Below are 13,558 nucleotides of genomic sequence, written 5' to 3'. Positions count from 1 at the left end.
GATTTAAAAAACTCAATATGTTTGCATGATATGAGTACAGATTTTCTTAAGTTTATACTGTTTTCTACTATTCTCAACATTTAAGTGCATTACCTGCATACTTTTCATATTAACCGCCAACATAGTTATAGTGATTTAATACATACAGTGTGTTCATGAAGTAAAACAAACGATGGTCAGAGGGACAATGCAAAGCCCTTAAAATGTAAAGGTAACAATCGTATGATAAAATGAAACAGGTAGCTTAGAAGTTTATAAAATGGTATGCAGTGAAATGATAAAACTGTACACAGCTGTCATACCAAGTTACGGTGGCCTCGTGTTCTCACGCGGTCCGAGCTGACCTTCCTCTACGTTGCCCGGTACAGATTATCTTAAATGAGCCACTCTCGAAAAAATAAATAAATAAGAAAAAGCCTTTTCTGTATCAAACAGAAGGTCCAAATCTTGCATGCATTATTCCTTTAGGACTGGTCCAAAAAAAAAAAATGAAGAAAATAAAAGGGTGACAGAAAAGCAAACCTGAAGAAAACTCTATAAATAAACATCAACAACGGCATGCAGCAACCATGGAGTGAACATGAACAATGTCATGACAAAGTAGGCCCCCCCCTCACTCAATAAACTCATAAGGCATGCCTTGTAAAGTACAGCCATTTAATCTCCCCCCCCCCCCCCCACACACATCCATACTTTAATGGCAGATATTTATTATTAACTTAAAAATCCTATGCACTTTCATCTTGTTTACCTTCATGTGGTCAATACATATTTTATAATATCTGTAAAGAAAACAGGAGACGAGAGAAAGTAACGTTAGTATAGTGTTACATCGACATCACCAGCCAAGCTTTCAACCACAACCGACGGTGAACCGGCACCCGGGGCCGGTTCATGTCAGGCGGGGTGTGGGGTTTATGTGTCTCGGTGCAATGGGAGGTTTGAGAGCCTTACTTGGGGGACATTCGGCTCAGTTAGTGTTCCTCTGACGGAGATTCTTGTCTTTGTGGTTGTTGGTGGAGTTTGTTTTCCTGAAACCAGAAGCCATCGATACGCATTTCAACAATCCGTAAACACCGAAAGTGGGTTCTATTGGTCGCTGATAAACTGAGCAGAAAAAAATACTCTGGGTAATGACTCTGTCTCGGGCTAACGGTTGTAACTTCTTTCAACACAATTTAGAGAAAAAAAAGTAATGAAATAAATACATTATTGCTGCTTGACCAAACTACAGATGGAACGTAAGAGCAATTCAAACTGCGACAGAAATAAACCGTCACGGACCAAAAATATTAAAAGCAGGTTATTACTGTTTGGTTCCACTTACATTGGCCCGGCTGGTTCGTCATCTGAAGCAACAAGGGAACACAGGGAGAAATGAAGACCACACATACAAACAGAAAAGGGGATATAGAAGAGTTACCAAAAGAAACAACTAGAATAATCATAAATAATCAAACGTCAAAATAAACAACTCAATGAATATATAAATAATAATTATAATGAAAAACAAAAACAATGTATGCATGAATTTACTCCTTATTTCTGTACTTTAGCTCAAGCATGACACACGGCAGCATGCTACAGCAGGGGCTGTAACAGCGCACACCTGGGCTCAATGCCCTCCGTCACTCAGAGGTTGCCTTCATGCTCATGGGAGGACAATGTTCAAAGGAAGAGGCTGTACAGTGAACAGGCCTTGTGTATGAAGACACCATTAAACTGGCATGAAGTCACACACAAGCGCCGCGGATGAGTGGAAAACCAGCACAAAAAGCACAAGTCAGAAACCAATCAGCATGTTATGCACAATTAGGCTCAGGGCAGGCAGAAGAAGGTGTAGACGTTTAGAAGTCGTTTTTCTTTCTCATGCACAGACACTCATTGCTCACAAAGCGATCAGCCGTTTGTATCGACGACGACGCTCTTACAAAAGTCACCATAGATATAGTGAATCAATACGGAAGTTGGTAAAAGCAAAATACTTGCGGCTTATAAGAATGAGCATGCTACCATGTTGAGAGGATGTAGAAACATTGGAGAAGCCGCTAATGTATCCAGGTCTGGAATAAACGTGTGTTCTGCATTTTATCTAAATATGTAAACACTAATGTAAGGGAATTTAAGTGTGGGATCTGTTTTCTGAGGCGCTAAAAGCAGTTCTATGGATTATGATGTAATGCAGTCAGTTGAGAGCAGAAGATGACACTGAAGGCTTGTTAAGAAATTCACGAGGCATGCACAATCTTTCACTTACCACAAAAATGAGTTTTGGGTTATGCGATTTGGGAAGGGGGGAGGATGGGAAATAATATAGTAATCTGTTAAAAAAAATGTCAACACCCAAAGCCATAACCTGATTACTATTCCTAGAACCACAGCTAGAATGCTTTCTAATGTGCTGCACTTCTGAGAAGAAAAACACAACGAAGATCCTCCCCCCCCCGCCAAACCGAAGCAAACCAGTCTACCAATCTGGCAACAAACTGGCGCTGCCCATGAAATCAATAGTAATTCCGTTGAGGACTACAATGAATCAAATCTTCTGTGATGCATTGTGTCTCCTACCCACTGCTCATCATGTGACAACGCTGCAATGCTGTTTGAAAAGAAAAGGTCATCAAAGTATCACTAGTGCATACATTTAAAACACGGCCAGGGGCCTGAGAGGCGAGGCTTGGGGCACCCAGGGCCTACTGGCGGGGCTGGTCGCACTCAGAACGCGGTCCCACTTGGATCACTTGTAGGGGGACGGACGGACGGACAACGAGTCCCTTGAAAGCCATAAATAATTGAATTCTGTCCGCCTCTCGCTACCGTGGGGTGTCATGTGTCTGATGAATATTAAATGGATGAAACAGGTTACGAGGCATGACCTGATGCCGCTGTCCCTCTGTGTGTGCATGCGTGGGTGCGTACATGTGTGTGTGTCTGTCCCTGTGTGTGTCCATGTGTGTGTGTGTGTGTGTGTCACTGCTTGTGTCACTGCGTGACCCTGTGTGGGTGTGCGTCCCTGTGTGTGGTGTGTGTGTGTGTCACTGCATGTGTCATCGTGTGTACCTGTGTGTCCCTGTGTGTGTGTTGATCGCTGTGTGTGTGTGTGTTTATCCCTGTTTCCCTGTGTGTGTGTGCATGTGCCACTGTGTATGTGTGTACGTTGTGTGTTTGGTGTGTGTTTAGCCAACATGGTCAGACCGGATGATTGAGTGCAGAGCGGGGCGTGTGTATCAGGTGACGGGGGTAAGACGGCATTCCACTGTGGAGGAGATTACATCAGTGGACACCATAAGGCGGAGCTCCATCGCCCGGGGCCTCACTAGGGGCCCGGCAGAACCAACACACCCCACTGGCTTCGGAACCAGAAGGGCCAGTTACGCCCTCAGTTACGCAACACATTATACTTGCACTGTGTGACTCACATTTATGTCTTTAAACGTTTCGCTGTAATGTCTGCAAGAGAACACCATCATCATCATCATCATCATCATCGTCATCGTCATCATCATCATCATCGTCATCATCAAGAACACCCCTATGAATCACTCACCATCCTGAATGTCGTCGGGCTTCTTGCGCTTTTCGTAGACCACGATGATGACCACCAGGATGATGACCTCGGCCAGGACCCCCAGCAGGGGCCACAGGGGGGCCAGGTGGCTGCGCACCCGCAGGATGGAGGTGATGGAGGAGGTGCCAATCATGTTGGTGGCGTTGCACTGGTACTCCCCCGGGTCCAGGCTGATGTCCAGGTTGTCGATGCGGAGCTCGGTGTAGTTGTCCTTATTGCTCACGGAGAAGCGGCCGGACGAGTTGTCAATTTCCTGGGAGGAGGAGGAGGATGATGATGAGGAAGGTTAACGCCGGTAGCTCAAAGGGAGCTGGAGGCAAAGTCTTAGATCAGCTGGGAGTTTCTCTGGGAAGCGCAATAGTGTGTGTGTGTGTGTTTGTGTTTGTGTGTGTGTGTGTGTCAGAAAGGGTTAGGGTTGATTAGTCTTAGTTAAAATAATTACCCATTAAAAAAAAAATAGAAATATTTCATTGAGCTTTAGAGAGATTTTTTTGATCCACTTAGTTTTACCTACATTTCATGCAGCGAATCAAATGGTAAGTGTGTCTGCTTAATTTGTTTTTCCAATTGAGCTTCCGACATAAACACAGCTGGACTCCAGTTTACTGCAATCTACTAGAGAAGTGCTCTGTGTTGTCTTCTAAAGAAGTCAAACTTTAAACATGAGAAAATTGTTATTATCATTATACTGCACCGTTCCAGTGTTGGACAAGCATTGATTTGACACTTGAAACAAAACACCTCAACAAATATTACTGAATACATACTGTGCTACTAAATTGTACATACTACTTAACTTCTATTCTACTCAATTTCTACACTCATACAGTGCTTTGTGAAGTGAACACATCTACGCCCTTGAGCGTTCAACATGTATCATAAGCGGCGTAGTGATACGCACAACACAAACTTGTGAACCGGCACACCGCGTCTCGGCGCTGAAAGCCCCTTCATGCTTATTTTTGCCTCGGCACCTGCACCACAGTGTGCTGAGTCACACCTCTCGCGTTACATAAAAGAGGGAACATCTATTTAGCAGCGATAGATCGAGGCCAGTGTGGATAGCATGTTCCCCTTCCAGAAGGACGGACGTACCATGAAGGATCCGCTGTCCAGCTTGCGCCAGGTCCAGTTGGGGTAGGGGAAGCCCACCGACTTGCAGTAAAGGATGGCGCGCTGGCCCTCGTTCTTGTTCTCGCTGCGCTTGTGGCCCGTGATGTCGGGGGCGGCTGAAACGAGGAACGTCGCGATTAGCCATGTTGGTTCTTGAGGCTGAGGTTTCATTTCATTTCCGGGTGCAATTCGTTCATTTGGATTGAACTATATTTTCCCAATTCTTCGTGATTATGTGATCTTTATTAGCATGATTGCAATACCCCTTATAAATCTTTGGGGACACAGAGGACCCAGCTAACTTGTCTTGTTTGTGTTTGGAGTGTAATGCAACCATCGTGCATTTCCTTAAAAGGAGTTGCATATCTTGGTAAATCAGGAAATGGTGAATAGGTAAATAAAGGAGGTTATAATTAGCAACTGGACTTGGCGAATGCGCTTAACATTTTGGTTGGTCTCATTTTGTTTGGAATGGAATCCATTTAAGTTTTAACACGAATGAGGTATCAACATTATTCCCACAATAACATGACACAGGGACACTACAGGGTGGGACAACGTCATTCCGTTCAAGCATTTGGTTTGAATGGAAGCCAAATGGTGGCAGTGTTCGCTTTGTTGTTTGCTTAGATCCGAGTTACAGCTATGGAAGCTGCTAAACACTCGTTTGGAATGTAATGGATGACAGCGCTTGCCAACTGCCCGATTTTGGAACGCGTGTACACTGCGAGAGGGGGTGAAATGAACAGAAATCATGGCCGATTTACTTGACATAATGTCAAGACAATGTCAACAATAAACAATGGTCTTCACAACCCGGCCAAATCCTGAAGGAATGGACTGCGGTTTTCAATATTATCATGTTAAAAAACTGCCTTGTTATCATTTGAAATACCCTTTTCAAATATATTCACATGTTCCCTGTAAGTAACGTTTTGCAATATGAGCATTCGAACTATGGTTTGAATTATCCTTCAATATTATAAATTAATACAATAGTATAATATTTCCTTTATGGCTATCGGGAACAATACACCCTTACAAAACCCTTTCTACATGCACAGGCAGAAGAGTCTGTAAAATGGAAGCTGGCACTATCAGAAATCCAATTTGCCTCCAAATGCAGGCAGTGCACGTCTGACTGCAGGAGAAAAAAAAAGGCTGGGCAGATTTGACCACTGAGACATAATCCCCTGGCCATCAGACAGACAAGGCACCATCTGGCACCAGACAGCCAGGCACAGTGGTCAGCGAGAGGCGGCAAGGGCGATGAGATGCCCCCTATTCCAAGAAAATACATAAAAAAGGTCTGCGCTTGACACTCGGCTGCCCCTCTTCAAGGTGTCAGCACTGCTCGTTCATTTACAACAGGCTGCTCTTCAATAGAGAGCAGAGAAACCAACAACAGTGGTGCAAAGTCTTAATACCTTTAACCTCAATGGTGGCGTTGGCCGGAGGAGCGGTCTCGAACGTGTAAACGCACATGTAGCTCGCGGCGTCGTCTCCTCTTGGTTTTAACAGCCTGCACAGGACAAAACCAAAGGAAATCTCACACAGACGCATTTCTGAATGCTAATGCTAAATCTCTCACACATAAGACCCCTTTATGTCGTTAAACAATAAGGTTTTTTAGTGGGCGGGGCTTATCCCCTTAATCCCTTAACACGTAGCAAACATCCGCTATGATGCATTTTTATAACGTTGATCTGACTATTACGATCTTACTATATTTGAAAATATGGTAGTTTCCTCAAAAGGTATTCTATCATACCAGTTTTTAACAAAAGTAAAACAGTAGGATTAGGTGGGACTCTGCTGTCTTATGAACGTTTCATTTGCCTCATGCGAACACTGGGACATAATCATGTCGATGGCATAATCAATACTATTTATTATTGGGATATTTACACACAGCAGAGAGTGGTTATAGGTCACATTTCTCAAACATACCTACAGGAACCATGCATCAGAAATTTGGGAATTCTAACCCAGAACCTTCCCCCTTGGAGGAAAACACACTAGCAACCCCTAAACTTATGAACATACGATGCAGCCTATATCGTGTGGCATTCCGTAGGGTTGTGGTCGCGCCCCGAGCTCTCACTTGTACTCTGTGTTCCTGTTGGCGGTGCGTGTCTCCTCGATCTCCTCCCCGTTCTTCATCCAGAAGCTCTCCTCTTGGGCGCCATGGGCGGAGCTCAGGTTGCACTGCAGGGTGATGGGGGGGCTGTGGGAGTCGGAGGGAAGGGTGGTGTGTTCTGAGGAGGCGATGGTCGGCTCTGAAACGTCAAACACAGGCCGTTGGAGGACGAATCCGTGGCTCCATGAAGAAAAGTGAAAACGTTGAGAGGGGAACTAAAAAGGACAAGGGTGTAGCCCTGAGGATTGCAAGGGTCGGGATGTACAGCTAGGCCTTGGATCCATGGTTGGATCCAAAGGGTCAAGTAAAAGATACGTTGTTACATACCACTGGCACGGTAACTGGTGGAGTCACACATAAAAAACACATAAAGATTGAACACTTGAGTTACATGTCATTCGATTGTCATCCAATTAAATAATTTTAAAAAAAATGTCATCCAATAAAACAATTTCTTTGTGGTATACACTGAATAAAGCAAACGTAAACATAATAATTTAAACAGGTAAGATAACCTAGCCTTCCATCTTTGGCCTTCTTTCAATAATAAACTGTTCCTAGGGGATCCCTTAAGGTTTGTCTTCTGATGCAAAAGTTCTGCAACACACACCTATTCAATAATGTACAAGGTGTCGTAGAATACATATCGATTGCATGTAACTGTAGTCTTGAACCACAACATCAAGCTACTTCCAATACAACGTACATTACAGTAAATCACCAGACACAAAAACTAGGCAAGATATTAAATGAAATGGCTGCAGTACGGAGGAAGAGATCCAACGGGAGAGGATGCCCAGGATGGGTTCAACAGAAAGGAGGCTAAAGGGAGCGTTGGTATAAGGAAATGGAAGGAAAAGACAAACCTAATACAACTCTACTCCGGAGAAGAAAGGTAGAGTTAGTTAGGTGAAGGTGACAGGTGGATATTCACTTTGGAGCGTTGTGGTGGCAGCGCATTGCTTCAGGGGGGGGGGGGGGGGGGGGGGGGGGGGGGGAAATTGAAGCTCTAGTCTACGCAGGTATCTGAGGACGGGTGGGAGGGGGTCAACACGAAACAGGTGCTGTAGGGAGGGGTGGGGAGGGGGGTTGGGCTATGAGTCCTGGGGGTGGAGTCTCTCCCCTACACTGACACCACTCACTCTGCAGGACCGTGATAGTGGCCTGCGCTCGGATCCAGGTGGTGGCGGGGTTTTGGTGCAGGTCGTTGCGGCGCGGGTCATTGCTGGCCCTGCACTCGTAGGTCCCCGAGTCGTCCAGGCCCAGACGGGTGACCCCCAACACGCTGACGGCGTTGGCGCCGTAGGCCGTGTTGATTGACACCCGTCGCTTGCGGGCGCCGTCCCACAGCTGCCTGAAGGAGTCCGCTCGGTTGATCTCGGCGTACCACCACTGGATCTCGGGGGTGGGGTTGCCCACTACGTCACAGTACAGCTCAAACGTGTCGCCCGTGAGCTTCACCTCGGACATGGGGGACTTGATGAAGCCCGCTGGTGGGGGTGGAGGTGGGGGTATGGGGTCGGGGGGGGGGCGTGGGCGGTTGTGTCGGTAGCATGGCCGAGGGACCGAGCAAACGAGGGGGATGGTGTAAAAGACAGAAAGAAACAAGATCAGAAAATGTGAACCGAAAGCGGGGCGGTTGGAGAGGAGGGCATTCAATGTGGAGAAAAGAAAGATTAAGCAAAGCAATTTAAAAAGAAACAGGACAGTGATGGAGAAATGATATCGAACGATAGATGGGAGTGTCTTGATCGTTTGTTTCACAACCCCGCGTGTGTCGGGAAAATGTTGAGCCAAGCAGAATGTCAAACAGGGTAAAGCAACGTCAGAGGCAGGATGCCAGAAGACAACCCATCATGGCTGGGGGACAACAGGGAGACGACTCTTGAAGCCTGACATGAGGTTATACTCCTTTAGCGTGATATATCCTCCAACTTCAGTCAAATAATATTTTCATGTGTTGGATCCTCCACTATGTCCTTCAAGTGACCTTGTTGTCTTACAATACGTACAAAATGTCTGTCCATCCCTTAATTAAAAAAAACGTTTTTTACACTTAATATCTAAAGTATTATATTCACACTGGACAATAGGAGCATAGTCCATCTAAAACGAACACGTAATACGGCAACCAAACAATAAAAGGGCATGTTTTTATCATTTGAATTTTATGCACAGCGTGTTAGACGACGTAGAGTCCGGCTAGAAGGTAAAGGAAGCCTGGGGGGAGTGTATATAGGCAGAGTGGACGCGGCATTAGATTGAGGGGAAGATTTATAGAGGCTGCCGATCCAGGTCCCTGGGGAGAGTGTGGGCGCATGGCAATAGACCCTTCTGTTTCCATAGAAGCACTCCACAGCCAGCCGGAGAGAGTCAACCAGCCAGGTCTGGTAGGATTACAGCGAGGGGGGAAATACCCACGTCACCATTTCCACATGGCGCCATAAGAGCCGTGTTGTGCCAAACCGGGAGCTTCATCTTGATGATAAAAAAAAATTGATGGCTTAAAATAAAATTAATCTGAATGCTCTGCTCGCGTTCTGGCCTTCGCGGGGTGACACAACACCCTCCTTGCACACCTTCCCCGACGGGCTGGCCAGGCCCCTCACACCCAAGCCAGGGCAGCCTGTCTGTCCTAACACCTGTCGGAACTCACAACAGTGCGACCATGGTCCTGTCTGCCATGCTTTTAAGTCTGATATTATGAACTGATTTAAGGGACATGTCTGTACATGTTTGTAACTTTGGTTAAGGCTGGGCAATTAAATTCTGTTATTACATGATTGTTGCAAGAAAGCAGTCTAACCTGTGATTAAATTAATAGATGTGAATAGGATTCATTTAATTTCAACGTACTGAATACCACTACAGCAGATCAGAGTGGCCCTGAAACTGTTGCCAGTAGAGTAAATCTGGTTAACAAAAGGCGATAGGGTAACTGACACTGCAGATGCATCCCAATGCTGGGAAGAAACTAACTTAAGTACTCTCTCTCTCTCTCTCTCTCTCTCTCTCTCTCTCTCTCTCTCTCTCTCTCTCTCTCTCTCTCTCTCTCTCTCTCTCTCTCTCTCTCTCTCTCTCTCTCTCTCTCTCTCTCTCTCTCTCTCTCTCTCTCTCTCGATAATTAAAGTAACTTAATTTACATCCACTGTTGAGACTTGTCTCTTGAGCAACACGATCACATGTGCAAACAACTTGTTAATGGCTTTCAGCTTAGCGGGAAATGTGTAATTAATTCAAGCAAACATACCCGCACAGCCCTTGGCTAAAAGACCAAGTCTATCAGTGTGCATTCAGGATAACTCAAACCTACATCCTCAGGGTGTCTGCTTTACAAATGACTGGCCATTAACACAGAAAATGACTCATCCCTGGTGGCTAGTGAACACACACACACACACACACAAACACAGACACACACAGACACACACAGACACACACAGACACACACACACACACACACACACACACACACACACACACACACACACACACACACACACACACACACACAATATGTGTACATGTTGATAGAATGTACAACCCATTCCCTAGATTGAATGTAGGGCTTAGATATCCACCAGTCTTCTTGATAAGAACATAGAACATTAGGAAAGTGCAAATAATGTATCACTGCATTATTTCCGGGGGTCGATTTGGGTGCAAACAGTAGTTAACTTATTACAGTCATCTAACATTTTACTACATGATTATGCAACGGTCAAGGAATTGTGGTCCTTACATCAAACCATTAATGTAGGCCAGAGGACTTCGGGATCCTCCGTGTTCAAGAATAGATTTCCTTTTTTCATATGTTACTGTTTCATTACCACGGATCGATCCGAATAGGGCAAGGGTGAATTATTTCTCTCACTCGCAGAGAAGGCGATGGAGTGTGAGAAAGACAGAAAGGCAGAGAGAGAGAGAGAGAGAGAGAGAAAAAAAAAATAGAGAGAGAGAGCCAGCGAGGGAGAGAGTCATAGAGAGAGAGAGAGACCGATAGACGGAGAGACAGAGAGCGAAAGACAGAGGGACAGAGATGGGGGGGCTTAGCTGAACTAGTTCAGAACAGCAGCTGTCTTATTATACGTTGGGGTCTTGATTCGTGAGCTCACGTTCACCTGTCAATCCTGGAAGTCCAGTGTTATTATCCACCGATACCATAAACTGTAGCTCTACTACATTGCAGCGAAGAGTTCACAGATTCAATCTTGCAAGAAGCAACATTAAAGCCATGGTTTCACGGTGCAGCATTTCGTCTCTAAAAATAGAAACATGCCGCAAAACGGACCGGTGCTATTTAGAGCCCCGGTCTATTTGATCTAATTGCTTTCATGTTAGGCCGCTCTGGTGGAATGTCCGACTTGACGTTTCATACTCCGTATCCCGCGACCTGATTATGAATGCCATCGAGCGTAGGATATAGGCTGAAAACCATTGCTGGGTGGCTGTGTAGGTCAGCTCAAAATGAAAACAGAGATTTTAACGAGCGGATTATTCAGGGCTCCACAAGACACCGCCACCCCCGCCCTCTACCTCCCTCTCGTTCCCTAACCTTATGCACAGGACTCGTCCTTGCTCAGCGAAGGGCCCGTGCCCAGGTCGGCATCCAGCGCCACACTTCAAAGGACATTTTAGGGACAATCGCAGGCCCGCGCGCGGACCCGCTCACACTCACAGAGTCCCGTACACGATGGACGGCCGACTGTCTAACGCATTCCGGCTCCTGGAGACCATTTCATAATATTAATATATTCATGCAAGACGCATTCGATTTTATAGCCCCCCTGTTAAATGTCTTCTTCGTGTATACAAAAATATATATGGAGTACAGTTATGTATTTTTTTGTAAACGGAGGATTGGTGGTTACAGCTTGCATTCGTGATGCATAGCCCTCTCAATACTCAAATATATGAGCAGCCCTAGATCGATTTATTTTTTATTGAATATCGTCCATAACTGAGATTTAGGATGGATTCCACGTTTAAAAACACACACTTGTGCCTCGGTGAAAACACTGCGATCAAAGTGTGCAGGCTGAGTGCGGATCCCTACCGTTCTGTGAAGAAACGGACTGCAGCATCACTGCTCCGATTACCGCAGCCGCCAAAGACATGATCGCCGTTCTCCGTTTGCCAGGTAACATCTTCGATAATGTATGGTGAAGGCTGTCGACGGACGAGAAGGCTGTCGACGGGATCCCGGACTAGATATGGTGAGGGGTTGAATGCAGCAGGCAGCCGATGTGACCAATCGGGTCACGCAAGGCGTCGCTAGGTAAAGTAGTACTTAGCTAGCTACCTGTGCTACAGTCTTCTGTCATCCCGGTGCAACAGGGAGCTACCTTTTCAACTGAAGTCAAATCCCGCGATATTTACGACGCCTCCACCACGAGCGTGCACAATATTGATTATCTTTATACCTACTATACATCCATGATGCAAAACAAATATTTTTATTATGACGCGCCGGTGTGACGTGTGTAAATTTGCATTAATAAATAGGTTAAAACAGTGGTTAAGGAATAGCAGACCTATGGTGTAGGACTGTAGGTCACTCAGTACACCTGATTAAACTCTGACCTCAACAGCCACTCTGGATTTAAGAAGACTTTAAATCCTATTTCGCTTTTAACCAGCTTTGGGCTAATATGGTGGGGACAACAACCAAGGAATAGCCGACCAATACATAATACCTTGCCAGACCTCCGATCAAGTGGTTTTAAAAAATAGATTAAAAAGAAGAAGAAAGTTGAAGTTATAAAGCTACATTAGTGCATGTAGGAATTTATGTTTTTTTGGTGTGTATTATTGTTGAAAGATGACAAAAATTAGTTATAAAAAAAGTAAGGGCATTATTGATGCAGTATTACATAAATAGTGACTATTATTATAATGAATTTCTCTGTATCGCAGACTATGACTCTACACGACATTCTACTGCCCCCTTCTGTTCAAACCATTAAATTACCAGAGATCGACGCCACTGGTACCAACGGGAATGGACAGCCTGGCTGCCACTGTCTACCTGTTAAATAGGTAATTTGTTGACTTGGCCTCAAAAACATACACAAATAAAGATTGGTGGAATAACTACTAGACTCACTGGAGGGGGGTCAGGGAAACATACATGAAAACATTTGCATTATAGTGTGAGAGCTGGTGGCTTTTGCCTACTGGCCGATTCTGGATGCCATTTTTCAATTGTGGGATCTTTCATATGTCGCAATAGAAAACGTTATTTTCTTCTAAATCCTGCGGGAAAATGATCTTTGTCCCTATCAAAATCTGTAAATAGATATTCTTATATGTACACCGTTCACTATTGTATCATTGTTTCTTATTCAGATGTAGGTGTTTTGAAATGTTTTCCCAACCTATTTTCTTTGACTTCCTGGTTTCCCATCACTGGATATTTGTGTTGAGGAAAACAGTGCAGTTATATTACTCTGACTAGCTGGTTTGTGAAATAGTGCTATCACCAGGTCCAATGGCATTTATGTAGTGCATAGTGAGAGCCATATGCATAAGGTGACACCTAGCACTATTTTTCGACCAATCAGTGACAGACCTGTGTTTTGTTTTGTTTGGTTTTGTCCCTGTAGTTTGATTAAAGGGTTTGGTTACTGTCTGTGTTGATGAAATGAAAGGTAAGCCATTGTGCACACACATACAGAGACAGACACACAGACAGACTAGTTCTGTAACACAAACAATATATTTTCAAATAGGGATAT

General features: G+C 44.9%; 1 protein-coding gene across 1 annotated transcript; it reads right to left on the bottom strand.

Annotated features, from left to right (window-relative positions):
• Window positions 1–672: 672 nt before the first annotated feature.
• Window positions 673–12,127, bottom strand: nptna (neuroplastin a). The gene is made up of 9 exons (XM_079743627.1): window positions 11,878–12,127; window positions 7,964–8,311; window positions 6,786–6,960; window positions 6,109–6,203; window positions 4,664–4,797; window positions 3,548–3,821; window positions 1,328–1,349; window positions 955–1,031; window positions 673–782 (listed from the first exon to the last, which is right to left on the bottom strand). The coding sequence occupies exons 1-8, from the start codon at window positions 11,966–11,968 to the stop codon at window positions 971–973; spliced, it is 1,200 nt and encodes a 399-aa protein (XP_079599753.1). The 5' UTR covers window positions 11,969–12,127; the 3' UTR covers window positions 673–782; window positions 955–970.
• Between the last annotated feature and the right edge of the window lie 1,431 nt (window positions 12,128–13,558).

This window comes from Pollachius pollachius (genome assembly GCF_949987615.1).
Source record: "Pollachius pollachius genome assembly, chromosome: 9".
Taxonomy (NCBI): Eukaryota; Metazoa; Chordata; class Actinopteri; order Gadiformes; family Gadidae; genus Pollachius; species Pollachius pollachius.
The sequence above is the reverse complement of the archived record's forward strand: the minus strand, read 5'-3'. Positions and strand labels throughout refer to the sequence as shown.